Consider the following 16,455-nt stretch of genomic DNA (forward strand, 5'->3'; position numbering starts at 1 on the left):
AAGGTGTGTGTGAATGTGATTGCTGAGTTAGGTTATATCGATGGGTATGTTGGCGCCTTGCATGGCAGCTCATCGGTGTATAGATGTGAGGTGTGTGTGACTGGGTGAATGTGCTTTGAGGTGTCAGAACACTAGAAAGGCACTCTTTAACTGCTGTCAATTTAGCAGCAAATATCAGGCTTTGGCTACAAAGACAATATTTGCTTATTAAATAACTTAATTGCTTTTGGATATTCACAGGATTTGTTGACAATAAGACAAACGTATAATATTGCCAGCTCTATCATTCCCTTGCAATATAAAATACATATATAATAGCAATGCAATATATTAAAATCTCCACTGAATGTCATTGTCAGTCCTTGCCTGTCAGCCTCGCACACTCACCCGTCTTGTCCGAGTTGCAGAGTAGCGTCTCCTTCTCAGCTCTGAGTCCAGGACTGGGTCCGTGCTTCATCCAGGTTGCTATGGTGAACTGATCCGTCAGATTCTGCGGCACCACCCAGTCTGGGATTTTCGCCGCCTGACGACCGTCAAACCTGAAGATCAGGTCGCTGTCCCTGCCGCTGTCAGTCACCAGGGAAGCGGTCCAGTTGGTGGCAGCGCTCGGGGCAGGGAGAAGGTCAGTGCTGCCCGAGGACGCCCCTGGGGTCATGGCGGTTGGAACAAATAAGAGGTACGACAGAGGATGTGTCAATAACAATCACGGCAGATATGCAGGGTATATTGGTCTAACCTTGGCTATGATTACTTATGAGTAAGGCAGATGGCAGGGCTTAATATGTAATCAATGGGCCGAGATGGATGGAGGATGTGGGTATTGATTCATGGCAAATGAAACTGACTTTCAAAAGGAAAGAGATGTGAGTCACTGTTGACAAATTCCAAACAGAGCTCTCCACTAAAATGTGCTTCTGTGGAGACACAGAGGACATATTGACCGAGCAGAACGGCAACACAAAGAGAAAATACCCAGCAAGGACTCGGTGAGAAGGGGCGACGAGCTGTGTGAATCAGCCAATTACATGCTTTGTTTACAGATGACACAACATGCTGACAAAACACACCATTACAACACCGCATTGAGTCATCCTCCTCCCTTTCTCTCCTTCCCTTTAAAAGCAACTCCATCATTCCTTTGACACAATAACCTCAATAAGTTGAGTCCCTTACGATCGTTGTTTTCAAACTGTCATCTTGACAAATGTTATTTTGCCATGTCGCTCACCTCGCTCCCCGATGTATTTGACATGCCCTTGCCGAGCTAGCTTCTCCCCTCTGTGTGACAGTGAAGAATTCATTTCATGCGTTTTAACCACATTTATTAATCATTTGTAACAGCTTATGGTTGGTAATAAATCAGAGCGATACGAGAACCATGCTGTTCGGAGAAGAAATGGGCAATGTCAGAATACGCCATGTCTCTCTTGTCCGAGCAAGCAACATGCATCTGTTCATTGCTGCTAATAACAAAACATTAGCACATTAATTGATGTTTCTCCCTGCCTGTAAAGCTGTTTTTCTCTACCTCGTACTCATGCCAGTGTCGATGTTTTGACTCCAGTAATTAGATTCCCAGAGTAAGTAAATATGCATCGACTTGTGCAGCACCCAGCTGCAGCCTTCCCTTTGCCCGATGTCTTTGTACATTATCTCAAATTGATTGTGCTTTAAAAAAGCAATTACAATTTATTCTATTCGCTATCAGATAACGATTATGAGGTGCCTGAAAAGGACTCTTTAGTGGTAAACCATGCATGGACCGGGAGCCAGGGGAGGCAGGGAGGGTACGGCGTGCATTCAGATGAGCTGGAATGGGATTTCTGAGGGCCGTTAGTCAAAGATGATGACTCCGGCCCCCCTGCTGGGGGTGCAGTGTGGGCGGGGAGGGGGGGAGCGGGGAGGCTCGGCCGCTTTGTTGGCGCTCTGGGCACCGACACGGCGGCCCGGCTGCTCATCAGTCACAGCGGAGAAAGCGTGGCTGCATCTGAGGCAGCTAATGCCCTCGCGCTGTCACATCATTAGTGACACAGCTTTAAGTTGCTATTCTGGTGCCTTCATTTAGCACAGGGTTTACCAGGGACACAAGCGGAGATAAGAAAGCAACATGGACAGAGAGCTCTCAGATGCTGGTTTAAAAAGAGCAGAGGAAGGCACCTCGGGCCCCGTCTGACCCTGGTGCTGAGACCTCGGATCCCACTGATGCCTCTAGCTGCAGCTCACTTCAAATTCACGGCACTGACTTTTAGTTTGCCGCCCCAGTCAGAAGTTATCTTTGATCAGCCCACCACTGCATATTCTACATATCCTCCACCATCCGTATAGCCACAGGTCCAACTCTCATGTTATTTGCCGCTACATGCCAGAGATGCACACTCAATCTAAGCTGCTCATCATTCCAGCCACATCAGCACGATTACAGTATTCAAAGCACAACAGAAGAGTCAGATTTTAATGCACAACCAACCGCAGAGCTTCTGTAGAGACTTCTCAGAGTAGGTCTCACGGTCGCAGCCTTTCCCGATGTGGCTGGTCTGCAGCTCCACTGTGGTCCTCACCGACGACAGCGGCCCGCCACAGGTCTCCAGGTGCATCTTAGGAAACAGCTGCTTACTTCCTGTTCCGGGCTCATAGTCCACACGCTTATTCCAACCTGGGAAAAGAGAGAGATGGAGTGATAGTGTTAGGGACGGCAGCGAGGATAGATTAAACTGCAATCCTCTCTCCTGCGTGGAAACACCGATGCTGCTGCAGATTATTATCTGAAATGCTATCTGATTTCTACAAGGCTACTTGTTGCTTTTGTTATTGCATGCCTCATTTTGTCCATTAAGGCTGCCATAGATTCCATTTCCAATTTTTCCCTGTCGCTGATATTTCTAGCATCACAACTCAATCCCCTCCGAGCAGAATTTGCCAGGCTAATGAAATTGCTGCATTGTTGTTGGAGTGCGGTGCAGTACTTGCATTAGCAGCAGTAGTCATTATGCTGTCACCGCCTGTCCTGTTGTCGGAGGATTGTGTTGGCTGGCTATTAGTTTGTGCTGTGGGGATGTTTTTTGCTGCTCTCGTCATTGTTTTCTAGCCTCTGTGTTTGTGTGCTCGGTCTCTTCTGGAGATAACAAGAAAATGAACTGCTAAATTATGTGGCCTGTTGAGTGTTTAGACGAGTTGTGTTTACAGTGAGACAATCTCACTTATTATCTCAGTTACAAACAGCAAAACCCTGCATATCCAAAAATGCTGTCAACACCAACGTTTCTCAGTCACGAGCCTGTGTGTCCGGCCTTCTGTCACACACACAGTATCATTGAACTCTCATTGTTAGTTCTGAAAAGACTCTGGAAACCTAAATGGAATAAGCCGTCTAACTTTGTTATATAGGTTCTTATGTACATATAAATGAAGCTTTGCATTAGTTCATGCAGGACACGGAAGTCAAACGCTCCAGCTGTAATCAGCCTGCTGATTGAATCATTGTTCTAAACAGTAACGCACCAATTACAGCTGCTTCTTACAACAAGGCGGTCCCTTTAAATGCAACTTCCCTCTCACTCATCCCTGCTACAACAACACTACACACACACTGCTGCTGCTGCTGCTGGCAATGCTTTGCCTCCACCACCCCAGCCTCCTCCTTTCTAGTCTGAAGTAGGGATGCACGATATTATCTGCACGTTATCGGTATCGGCCGATATTGGCTTGAAAATGAACTATCGGATATCGGCCAACACGCCAATATCCGCCGATATAATTAACCGATAAAATAATGGGCTGCTGCATACTTGATTAAATGCCCGACCTCGGCGCATTGTCCCTGGCGCGAAGAAGACCTGCGCGGCGCAGCGTGATGACGTCACGTGTGTCTACCTGCAGCATGAGAGAGTTAGAAGCCAAAATGTCTGTGGTGTGGAAGTTTTTCAAAGTGTCCGAAATAGATAGCAAAACTGCTATTTGCAATGACTGCTCAGCTTCGGTGATGCGAGGAGGAGCCAAGGCAAAGTCTTTCAACACTACAAACTTGATTAACCATCTCAAGACCCGTCACCCCGACCGCTGTAACAAATGTGATAAGAGTATCACCATTATACTGTACGCTAATGCCAATACAGAAGACAGTTGATGATCTCTGCAATTAGGTGTGCGGGAAAAAAATATCGGTATCGGTAATCGGCTAAATGAGTTGTAAAATATCGGCATATCGGATATCGGCAAAAAATCCAATATCGCGCATCCCTAGTCTGAAGCCTTGCCTGTGTTGTACTACCCAGATGTACGTCGCTTTGGACAAGCGTCTGCTAAATTAAATTGTAACATTGTAAGTCTTTTGCCCACTCTGTATACCCAGGGAGTTTTGCACTGCGCTCCCTGGAAAGCCATAGCATGCTGCTCGGCTAACCCAGGGAGCAAATAAAGAGTGGAGCCATCAGAGCTAAGCATAACTGTATTTCCAATTCGCAATAAATGGTTAAATCTATGACGAGAGTGTTCCTGACTGAAATGATGCATTTAAAAAAAATATTAGAATTAAGTTTCGGCACCAGTTTAGCTCAGCGGTTAAATCGGCGACCGTATACAGAGGCTATAGGCCTCGATGCGGCGGCCCCGGGTTCAACTCCTGCCCTCGGCCCTTTGCCACGTGTCATCCCCACTCTCTCTTGCCCCATTTCTACCACTATCGACTGTATATCATAAAAAGACCAAAAAATAAATCTTAAAAAAAAAATTGTGTGAAAATTGTCTGAAGCAGATACTCATGGTTATGGAAAGTTCACTGACTGTATAGTTAGTGTTAATCTAACTCAAGGCAAGTCTTGATAGGTAAGGGTGTTGCATGCAGCAGCGGCTTTTATGTCAACAGCTCAGTAATAATATAGCACAAGCTTACACTACAGAGCCATTATTTTAAATTGCACACATAGGTTTAGAAACGATTAGGAGCATCTCAGCTAACGTTGCATGGGTATGCTAACTGTTAATTCTGAACATGTGCCAAATTGTGTGCTGAGTCAGGTACATTTCAAAATGCATTTCAACTATTTAGAGCCAAATTTCCAGAGACTATAATACCAAACTACAAAATTAATCAGGCACCAAACTGTCATCCCATCCAATCCCTGAGCTCCTATCCGTCTATCGATCCATCTGTCTATCAAGCATTGCAAGAAAGAAATGGGAGGTAAAAGCATGAAGCCAAGCTGCCTGGAGAAGAAGACAAGGGGGGGCAGCTCTTTGTTGCACAGCAGCCAGTTAAATCTGCCATGTTTGCTTCCTCACACACTCACCATCTCACCATCAAACACACACGCACACTGCTTGTGTTTTGCAGTTGATTTACCTCCTCCAGACTGCGATTGCTGTGGGCTTCTGCAGCACAGTTACTACAGGATTGTCAGTGACTGTGATGAGAATAGGCACTAACAATGGTGCGCTCGGAACGAGAACAAAAACACATGCATTAGCACCAAAATAGGGACCAGAACACAAAAGGCTCTGCTGATTTATGTGTTTCAGTATCTTTTATTCACACACATTTCATGTGCACACAGTAGCTGTATGTACAGTGAATACAGATATGTCCTCCCACCTGCGGATTACTCTTACTAGGACAACGGTGTTAAGCTTTGTATAACAGCAAAGCAGAAAGCTAAACTTGGTCATGCGGAGAATGGTGTAAAAACTCCTGGTTGATTGGTTATTTTTCCAGTGGGATAAGTCTCATAGAATCTACTAAAAACACCTTTTATTGTGCTGCACCAAAGTTTAATATTTTGTAATGCTGTTATTTGTTAGGTGACAAGATGAATACCACTCTTATATCTGCCTATTTAATTAATAGCTAGAGCCAGATAGCTTAGCAATTAGCATTAGGGCTGGGAGCCTGTTTTTTTATTTTTTTTTATTGGTTGATTTATTATTGTCATGCATACAACAATATGCCCAAGCCAAATAGGCTTACAAGACACCACTAAAAGGTAGCCTCCCTCTTATGAAAGGTAAAAATGTAAATAGTCTGTCACATAACCCTGTGTCAAACTACTTTTTACTTTTGTAAATAGACTCTTGAATTCGTCTGAATTACAAATTAGATATAGCATCTTGGTTTCTGAGCTCCAGAGGTGCTGGTACGCAGATTTAAAAGGTTTGGACAGAGCAAGGCTACCTGTTTCCAACCTTTATGCTTAGCTAAGTTAGCATGACTTCATTCTCCGCGTGCTGCATTGTTTACAGAAAAAGAACCCGTTTTTCATGTGATTTACTTTAATTAGCAGGTCTTACCTTTGTTAGAAATTCAAGGTACATTAGTAAAAAGTCAAAAAGAAGCTTTGTCAGGTCTGTCCTCAAGAGGAGAAGAATACTACTTTTAAAATGCTCCTTTGTTGAACACAGGTCATTTCTGATGCGTTCGAGGAAGTCGGGAAATCTGAACGCTGAACGGCTTTCGTGACACAGCATCAAGGGAATTTATCTCAAGTTGAATTTTAAGATCTAGAAGGGATTGTTAGCTGAACTTACTGCAGATGTCTGTTTATATAGATTAATAAGAAGGTTAAATTATTGACAGATGACGCTGATGGGAGCCGGGATGGCGCATTACGTTCCGCCTGCTTCTGCTCTCCGGACTGTTTTTCCTGCATACTGATAGGTGATTAGTCAATACTACTCTTAGTACCAGCGTAATACAAATGGAAACCAGAACACTTGCCATCTCTAAAATCCACGTCTCTGCCTAGATTCTACATTTCTATGTAGAATCTAAAAATAGAAATGAATGATCTTTAACTGTCTGCAAGAAAGTGAAAAAAAGCATCTCCCAAAATGTCAAACTAATTAATTTAAGCAATATTTATTTTTCTGTGGAAGCAGATGTATAGTGTAATGTACAATTCAGGGGGAAACAGCCTTGTTAATAACTAAATAATGGTACAGCAAAAAATAGTTGATGTAAAAAGGCAACAAACACCTTCAAACCTAGTATTCACTAAATCTTTTTGCTGGCCTTTGTTTCAGCTACACCATGCTGAGCTCAGGAAAAATGCACCTTTCAAATACAGGCTGGAGCGAGGGCGTAGCAGGTGCCGTGGTAACAACATACTCCATCGACAACAGGGAGTCAAATGACCTGTCGAGGACTTGGCTATCACACCGCCAAGCTGGCTCCACATCCAAAGAGGGAGGGGTGGACGGGGAAGCGCCTGGTTAAGGATGCATGAGAAGGAGTGAGGAAACGTGGAAGGATAAATGAGGGGTAATGGGTTGAGGACGGACTGCGCATATAGATTTGTTAGAGAGGGTTGGGTTGAGTTGGGAAGTGGGTGATTAAGGTATATGGGCTAGAGAGCAATGGACGAACACAGGGGATAGTGAAAGGTGCTGACTCTGAGACGGTTTTACTCTTAATAGTTTTTAATCTCATGGAGTAAACGCTTGTAGTCTATTTGTCCAGAGGGGGCAGTGACCAGCATCCATTCATTAATCCTGCTTCCCTCAGACACATGGATACAGAGAGGAAGACTGGCTCCTGCAGGAGTGCGCAGCACGTAACCTTAACATGTACTGACACTTTCACTCATTACTGTTTGCCACTTACTTTCAGCTACACTCTGTGGCTTTAAGGCCTGTAATATTGGTAGAGCCGGTCAACCAGTTTGGTCCACGTTAATATCGCAACACATTTTTGATTGATTGCAAGGACTAAAGGAAATGTATGGTCCCCAGAGGATGAATCCAAATGACACTAGCACCATTATCAGTTTTATTATCCAGGAAGTAACTTCACTCATTTGACATAAATTAGCAAACATTTTAAAAAATATTCATGTTCCCTAGAGGATGCATCCTTAAGAGTTTGGTGACATGATGGCTTTTGGTTATCAGATGATTTTTTGAAAAACGTACTGACAACAGTTGAATTGATTATAATGAAATTCTGTGTGGAGCTTTTATTTGTGGCGGTACCAGGTCAAATAAATCATTTGTATAATTAAATAATCCATTCATCCATTATGTATACCACTTATCCTGTTAAGGGTTGGTGTGAGGCTGGAGCTGATTCCAGCTGTCATTGGGCGAGAGGCGGTGTACACCTTGGACTGGTCCCCAGTCAATCACAGGGCTGACACACAGAGACAGACAACGTTGCATGCTCGTATGCACACAGGCAATTTTAGAGTCACTAATGAACCTAATGAGAATGTCTTGGGAGGAAGCCGGAGTACCCGGGGGGTAAGCCACGCATGTACGGGGAGAACGTGCAAGCTCCACACAGAACGGCCCCCCACGTTGGAGCTGGGATTCGAACTAGTAACCCCCTAGCTAATTGCTTGTTTGTGACAAAGTATCTGCACAACGACTGACATTCCCAAAAGCTGTAGTTGTTTTATGAGTTTAGTGCGAACTGGCAAATGTAGCAAGCCAGCATGCCAAACTAAAATGGCGACCTTGCTGCTGAACATCAGCATGTAAACACTGTAACTTAGAAACCATTAGATAGCATACATTTACTTTAAAGCTTCGTTTGAATACAGCCACACAGAGTCCTCAAGTATGGCTTTACACTCTTTTTATGTCTTTGAGTAATTCTTCCTTTGCAATATCAATACCCTGCAACATCCAAGTGAAATGGTTTATGGTATGGCTACAAAAAGCAGGTAAGATTGATCATCCTTCCTGGCGGTCCCGATCTCTGTGCGGTTCACTGTGAGCCAGGTCTCTATACTGAATAACATGTATGCCAACAAAACAGCTGCTTTTATAGAGACCAAGAGATAAATAGAGTGGTTGTTTGTAGGTTTCTTTAAGATGGAAAGCTCCCTAATGCATTTCTTATTGACTCATACACTTCATACCTGTCCTTAGAATTACCCGTATCAATTTATGACAGTGCAAGAGGTCAGGCTTTTGAATCCCAGCCATGTCTAACCATACAGATGCCCATTACCCATGAGGTTTTCCCTGTGAAACACAGGTTAAAGGGTCTATCGTTGAACCCGCTGAGATAAAAGCCGATGATGAATGTAAACAGAGGCTTTGATGTGCGCCGCCCCCAAATATAATGAGGAATGGGCTCGCTGTAGGAGGGCAAATGAGTTTAAAGGAGCGTAGGCGCAGCACATCATAAAAACACATCACAGGACCAGGTACAGTAGCAGATGTTCTTTCACACCAAACGACACGTATCTGTTTGAGACACGGCTCCTTCATGCTAAGACCTGAGGGAGGGGTGTTGGAACAGAGCGGGAGCACGGAGGTAGAAATATGAGCTGCTCGGAAAAGAAAGTTTACCGCATATGCTCACAAAATAAAAACTTTATTTTACAGCTTACTTTTAGATAAGACCAATACCTAAAGACCCATATCACTGATAAACGTCCAGAAATGGAATTTATCTTTACTAATAGGAAACACCGCAGCAGTTAAATGGAAAATGTCCTTTGCCAAAAACCAGCTGGATGTGCCGAAGTGCGTTCACAAGGACACGACGAACAAACACATCTCTCTTTGTCTCTTTCAAAAGACTCAATAATGACACCTTTTTTCAATGTGTTTTGTTTTGCTCAAAGATAAGAAGCAAAACCAAACTAGTATTTTTACGCATTTATGACCTCCTCTCACCGGTGCAAATTAATATTTCACTTTCTACGGCTCATGAAGAATCCCGGTACCTCGCTGCACATTTGTTGATACGCCGTCGTCATTCTTTCTTACTTTTTTGTCACTGAGGCAGAGGTCTATCTCTTCTTTTCGAGCCTTTTTATGCCTTTATTCCGAGAGAAGACAGTCCATAGTGTCCGAAACAGGGGAAGAGAAAGTGGATATGACATGCGGCAAGGGGCCGAGGGTGCGAGTCGAACCGGGGGCCTGCATATCTCTTCATTTCTTTAGACATTTTTTAACTGTTGATACACACTGTCAGCAATACCAATGGTGCAATATATAAATATGCATTATATAACATCAATGCAATATGCATAATAACATTTTGGGAAAGTTTATTGAATAATTGATTTAGAAGAGGGGCTGCATCGCCTCACAGCTACAAGGGTTGAATCTTGGTTTGGCTGTAGGGCTCCCTCCCACAGTCCAAAGACATGCTTGTTCCGTTAACAGTAACACATGCCAGGGATTGTTTTTATTTATTTATAAAGCCTTAATTGGCAACATGTCACCATATCTCACCTCCTTATTAAGCCGGTCTCACAGTCAATATTCAGCACGTGCTAGCAGTTGGCTGATGCTTTGCCCACGGGCCAAGGCTTCTCTGCTGCATTCACATGGAACACTTTCAAAGTAAAAGCATTAAAGCTCCACACTTTTGCACCTGTGGGTCAATTTAAAACGATGATAAACTACTCTGCCTTTCTGTGTAGTTGTTTTGAATTGTGTTGTTGCCGTTCTTTTTGTATTCTGTCTCTGCATATTGATTTATTTTTTTGTTGTACTCTCAACGTCACTGAAAATGTGTGAATCTAAAGTCGCCCGTAGATGTGAGTGCTCGTCTGTCTGTATGTATCAGCCCCTAATTGATTGCTGATCAGTCCAGCGTGTACCCCGCCTCTCACCCAATGACAGCTGACCCCGCGACCCTGAACAAGATAAGAGGTATAGATAATGGATGATTGGATGGATGGATATCACATATTGATTAATCATGTGTGCATGTCAGATCTCATCCACCTTCACTGGCTCCCTGTCAAGTCTCGCATCACCTATAAAATCCTCCTCCTCACCTACAAGTCTCTCCATTCCCTCGCCCCCCCAAGTACCTGCTCTCCATCCCTCACTCTCGCCTCATGTTGGGGACCGAGCCTTCAGTGTTGCGGCCCCCACCCTCTGGAACTCTCTGCCTGCAGAGATCCGAAACACCGCCTCCCTGGACATCTTCAAAAACACCCTCAAAACTCATCTGTTCTCCCCGGCCTGTGGACTATGAGTCACCACCTTCTCCTGTTTTCAGTGCTAATTTTATTTACCTCTTTCTGCTTGATTTGTTTGCTTGTCTTGTTCTGTTGTCTGTCTGTTATTTACTCTGTAAAGCGGCCTTGGTTCCCATGAAAGGCGCTACATAAGTCTAAGTTATTATTACTATTAGTATCATCATAAACATATTTAGGCTAACCTGTCATTTCCAGCCTTATTCAACGTCTATAAACGCAGATTTTTAGCTGATATTCAACTGACAGCATCTCATATGTTTGAATTCTTTCAAGAGTCTTTAAGTAGCCAGCATAAAAGAGTCTATTTTAAGGCCTGCTACCATGTATGAAGCAGTGGTTCCTGTTATCTTGCAGAGCCACTCCCGAGCTTCATTTATGTCCCTAAATAATTTAGTCCTATTTAAAAGTCTCTCTATTACACTGCTGCTGCTGCTGCTGCTGCTGCTGGTGGTGGTGCTATCACTCACAGGTTCAGCGTGAGCTCCCAAATACACTGACGGCACAAACAGGGTTTTTATTGAAGATATATGTCCAAAATATACATCCAAAAATCACATAAAGTACTCGCACAATGTTTTCAGATGCCTGCAGACAGACAGAACAAATACCTACAGTACACACGCGCTCACACAAAGGATCACTCCCGATGCAGAGGCACAATAACACACAGGCTTGCACCAAAACTCAGCAGTGTAAAAAGCAGTGTGGGTTTAATAGGAAGCTATTTGGTCTCTATTGAGTTGTGTGCTTGCCTGCAGTACAGTGTACAGCACTCACACAGCGGACCCATGGGTTCCACTCTTTGTGAATGTGAGAGCAAGACAAGAGGCAGAGGAAGCAATGCAGGCATGAAAACAACCACGTGGAGCTGGGGCACCAGTGCAGAAGTACAAAGTCTTAAAGATACTCATTCTGAAATCCTCCCAAAACTTTTATATAATAATGATAATAAAACCCTGTAATTGTTTTGTCACAAGTCCTGACTGTCCTGCTCTAATGACACAGAGACGACCCTCCAAGTGTCCTGTGTTTGTATCAGGGCATACGCAGACAAACTCACTGTTGTACACCTACAAACAGAGAGCTAAGGTGAGTCTCCATCAGCCTCCGGAGAACGATGAGTGTGAAAAGCAGAGAGTGAGAGATGGTGCGAACGGGAAGATGGATAGAGGTGCTTAAGAAAATGATGCATCATCACACTTTCATGCTGTTCCCTGTCTCAGGAGGGTGCAGGGAAAACGTGTGTGTGTGTGTGTGTGTGCCACCAGTTAGTTCTTGAATGCCTTGAAAAAGTGTATGTAGATGTGTGGACATGTAGGGTGATGGATATGTGAATGCTTTGCGTGTGTGTGTGCGTGTGTGAAAATGCTGACACCACGCTCAAGTAGTCAGGGAGGGGTCGTCATTACTCGTCCCGGCCATCAGTGAGAGAGCCAATTTCCTTTTAAAAGAGCACTCTGCTCTTCCTGTCCTCTCCTCTCCACCTCTGTCCTCCTCCATCTCTCTCCTCTTCAGAGTGGCATCTATCTGATTTTTCCATCTCCCTCTTGGCCATCCTTCTCTCTCGCGCTCTCTCGCTCTCCTACTTCCCAATGCTCAGCAAACCTCTATTTGAATGCTTTCATGCATGCTCTTTGTGCACAATACAGGAGACTTTACTCTTTTCTGTCTTGAGTGCACAGAGCGTTCTTGTTTCAAAGGAGCACAAGGCTTGCAACAGAAAATTGTCGGTCTTGTAACTGTGGTGAAAACAAGAAGGAAAGTTTAAAGATGAAATGAATAGGCGTAGAATCTCTTTCCTCTTGTATGTTCCATTATAGGAGTCTGAACATAGGAGAGCTTGTTCTCTTTGTATGTACAAAGTACCTGTGTTACAGCAAGGCTGGAAGTTTCTGTAATCATCATTGTCTAATTACTGCCTGCATGCCAAAGGGGTCACTTGTGATGATGAATCCTCTGAGAGTTATCGTCTGACTTCCACTCAACTCAAGGAGCAATTAGCACTTTTAAGCTCATTCTTTCGATTTTCACCTGGTGAACATATATGGGAGCATTTAGCAGAGAAAGAGGCAGATAATTCCCTTAAGGGTCGAAAGTGTTCGGACTCAGCAGCCGTGTGCCAATTCAGGGGCTGCATCCTTGGAAAGCCGTATCGGGTGCATCCTTCATGGCCCAACGTATCCCGAGATTGATTGTGCGCCAATTCAAAAGAGATGGCGGACTCTCATGCGGCCGAGGAATACACTTCAAATGTAAAAGTTTTTGGTTTCAACTGAATTGAATAGCTAGCTTCACACATGTTGAAAAAACGAAACGGCTCTTGAAACAAATTATGTTTAAAATAATAGGTTAAGCTAGCTAGCTAGTTAGCCCACTAGCTACCAGTTGCTATGCGACAGGAGCAGCATTTGGTGATGCAAGAGTAAGGGCAGGAACAGCTGGTGACGCAAACAGGAAATCCTCCGTAGACCAGACCATCTCATCTCAGCTTGTCTTTAGCGGTCTACGCAGGCCATGAATGGCGCATCCTCCATAGACCGCCTCCTTCGAAGGCTGCAGCCCCTGAATGGAGACACAGAGTCCAAATTTCCAAATGAATGCTCCTGCTGCTTCATGTCACATCAACTTCGAGGTATTATGAACAGGGATGAAACGGTCACCGGTTTCACGTTAAAATTCCCGACAGTTAGTACTACCATGTTCAATTTTAATTATCAAATTATTATGAAAAAGGTTAATACTATCCAGCGTCTGCCAGGCGCAAGCGGGCAGGCACAGCGTGCACTGTGGGTTTGTTTACAGCAGTGATTCGCAAACTGATGAATCTATACCAAACAAAAATCACAACTACTAGAACAAAGTCAATGAACACTGGTCGCGTGTGTTAACCAGCACCGGGACACATGTCGCTGATAACGGTAATACACTCACTCAAAAGCTGCCTGGTGCAAATGAAAGCCTCGATCATCCAGCTGACATTGCATGTGACAGTAGCAGGAGCATCAGGTGCTTGTTCACAGTTTACAGGCAGGTGAGTTCAGAACGATCAGGTCTCTGTGTGCTCTGGTGAAGAGCTGCACTAATGTGATATCAGACGGACTTTTCCTGTTGATAAGTCGTGTAAAAACAGAAAATGGCGAGTTTTCCTTTTGCACGTGTTTCAGTTAATTTGCTTCACAATCGCACTTCCTGGGCCCCCGTGCTTTACCGTGAAAATACTTATTGGGCTGCCTCCTCAAAGTGGAAAAGCCCAGTAATAAGTGGAGTTGTTTTCTTTTAGCTGATTCACTGTACACACAGCATTTCAAGCGCATTAGCAGGCTGTAAATGTCACAAACTCTTTTTAACCAGGACCTGGTTTATCCACAGAGGTCATCAGGACATCATGAGGGGCAGAAAGCAGATCTGCCACAAGCTTCCTTTTGCCCAGTCCAAACAGAGCCGCTAATCAAAACAGGCTAAACACAGCATCAAGTAGTTTCATGCAGGGCTTCAGGGGCTGCAGGCTGAGCTGCAGAACTTTAACTCAGCACTTCCTTTCCTTTCCACCTCTGTTTTGTTCCATCTCTCTCCTCTCCACAGTGGCATCTATCTGATTTTCTCTAACTCTGCCATCCTTCTCTCTCTCTCTCTCTCTCTCTGCAGGCCGTGCTGCAGAACGTTAGCTCGACTTGTTTCTCTGATAACTTAAAGCCTAGACTTCCAGTTAAATACAGTTAACAATGACGAGAGACGTGACTTGGAACACTAAGAAGGAAGTCGCTGGGAAATGTTTAATGTCCAGCCATCTGGCTGACAACCAGCATGCCTGTTAAGTTTCATGTGTTCTTTTTTTGTCCAAAAAGATTTGCCATTGGACGAGGACATCACATCTTTCATGCAGCACTGGAGCTAACAGAAACATATTAGAATAGCTTTAAAGGCTTTAATGGAGTAATTTCTAATTAAATTGCACCATTTCTTTGGATTCTGAGGAAAACCTCCTAAAAGACCCAGATTCCACATGTAGTGCAAGTCCAATGCTTTTCCCACCTTTAGGGATTGAGTAAAAATTGCAATATAAACCTCGGTGTTCAGAGTGGAGACACCAAATCCGTAAAAATAGGAGATAAAAATATGCTCTCTGGGACTTCTTTTTTTTTCTCCACCTTTATCCTCATCCTGCTCGTGAAGGCAGCAGACTGAGCAGACTGCTCGAGTCATCCCACGTCCTCTATCTCCTCATGAGGGATCCTGAGGGAATCCGAGGTTAGTTGGGATATACGCCGTAATCCCTGCAGCATGTCTGCCGCCGGGCATGGGCTCTCCCCACTGGGAGGTTTTTCCAGCATGTTTCTCTTTAGTCACTTTCCAAAGCTCGTAGCCATAGGTGAGGGTTGGAACATAACAGTAGATCGCCTGATAATCTGACAGCCTTCTTCAATATGTCTACATGATTGCAGTGCAGTCTGAGGACGTCCTGATTCTCACAGTGCCTCCTGGGGGTAAAACGTTTACCTCAGATGTAAAAACCTTTATCTTCTTATCTTTCATTCAGTCTCTTCCCGCTGTTTTATCCGTCTCACATGTCCCTCCCTTTCTCCCCTTCCCTCTCTTTGTCTTTGTAATCGCAAACGCTCAATGTCGCCTCCACACTTAAGTGCCACTTTAGAGAAACTCCAATTTCAACAGGCAGAAAGACAAGGACTGAAGGAGTAATCACTGACAGAGATGTGTGCGTGTGTGTGTGTGTGTGTGTGTGTGTGTGAGGGTGTTTCTGTCGATGAAAAGAGTCTTAGTTTTCATTGTTCGGTTGGTCGCAGAAAAAAACATTTATCTGGTGTCTGTGTGTCTATTCGACCTATCTGTATCTCCCAATCATTCTTCACTAGTTTGTTAGTTAGCTAGTTAGCCACTATGAGCTAGGCCAGTGGTACTCAATTAAACTTGAAAGAGGTCCAGTTAGAGTATTTTTTCCCAAGCAAAGGTCCGGAACATCATAATGTCTGACCTGCGTTGTGATTCAGTACCATACATTTATACATTCTGTCAAATCAAATAAAGAAAATACAATTCGACTGCAGCCTGGAGTCTCTGTAAACAGAGACAAACGGAGTGACAGTGTCAGACAATGTTTAATAATCGAGTATATACGAGTCTGTCCAGTTTTAAAAGCTCTGTTTTCTCTCATTTTAGAGCACGCCATGTCTACTTTTCTCACTTATTGTCTCCCACTGTGTCTCTGTAACTCTCTTGTCGGCTTTTCTCTTCAGTCTGTATCTGTATTCTCACACACCCGCTGGGTCGGTCGCGATGTTCATCTGAGTAACAGATTTGATTGGCTGAGTCCCGTCACGTGTGATGATTTACAACGAATGCATTGGTCTGCGAGTTTCCTGGACCCCCAAATCACTACCGCAAAAAATATATAGATGGGCTTGTCAAAACTGTAAATAGGTTCGGGTCCGGAGACGATGGCAGTTGGGTCCGGATCCAGAACGCGGCCCGCCGTTTGGGGATCGCTGAGCTCGGCTAAAAC

At 44.1% G+C, this 16,455-nt stretch overlaps 1 protein-coding gene across 1 annotated transcript in view; it reads right to left on the reverse strand.

Annotated features, from left to right (window-relative positions):
• The window catches only part of LOC138604611 (calsyntenin-2-like), a 298,135-nt gene that overhangs the window by 70,833 nt on the left and 210,847 nt on the right, over positions 1 to 16,455 (reverse strand). The window contains exons 6-7 of the mRNA XM_069676563.1: positions 2,468 to 2,653; positions 388 to 645 (exon numbers count right to left, since the gene is read on the reverse strand). Of these exons, the coding sequence (XP_069532664.1) occupies positions 388 to 645; positions 2,468 to 2,653 (444 nt within the window). The remainder of the gene's footprint in view (positions 1 to 387; positions 646 to 2,467; positions 2,654 to 16,455) is intronic.

This window comes from Semicossyphus pulcher, unplaced genomic scaffold (assembly GCF_022749685.1).
Source record: "Semicossyphus pulcher isolate SPU_LCO1_2020_fin unplaced genomic scaffold, fSemPul1.0.p SCAF_26, whole genome shotgun sequence".
Taxonomy (NCBI): Eukaryota; Metazoa; Chordata; class Actinopteri; order Labriformes; family Labridae; genus Semicossyphus; species Semicossyphus pulcher.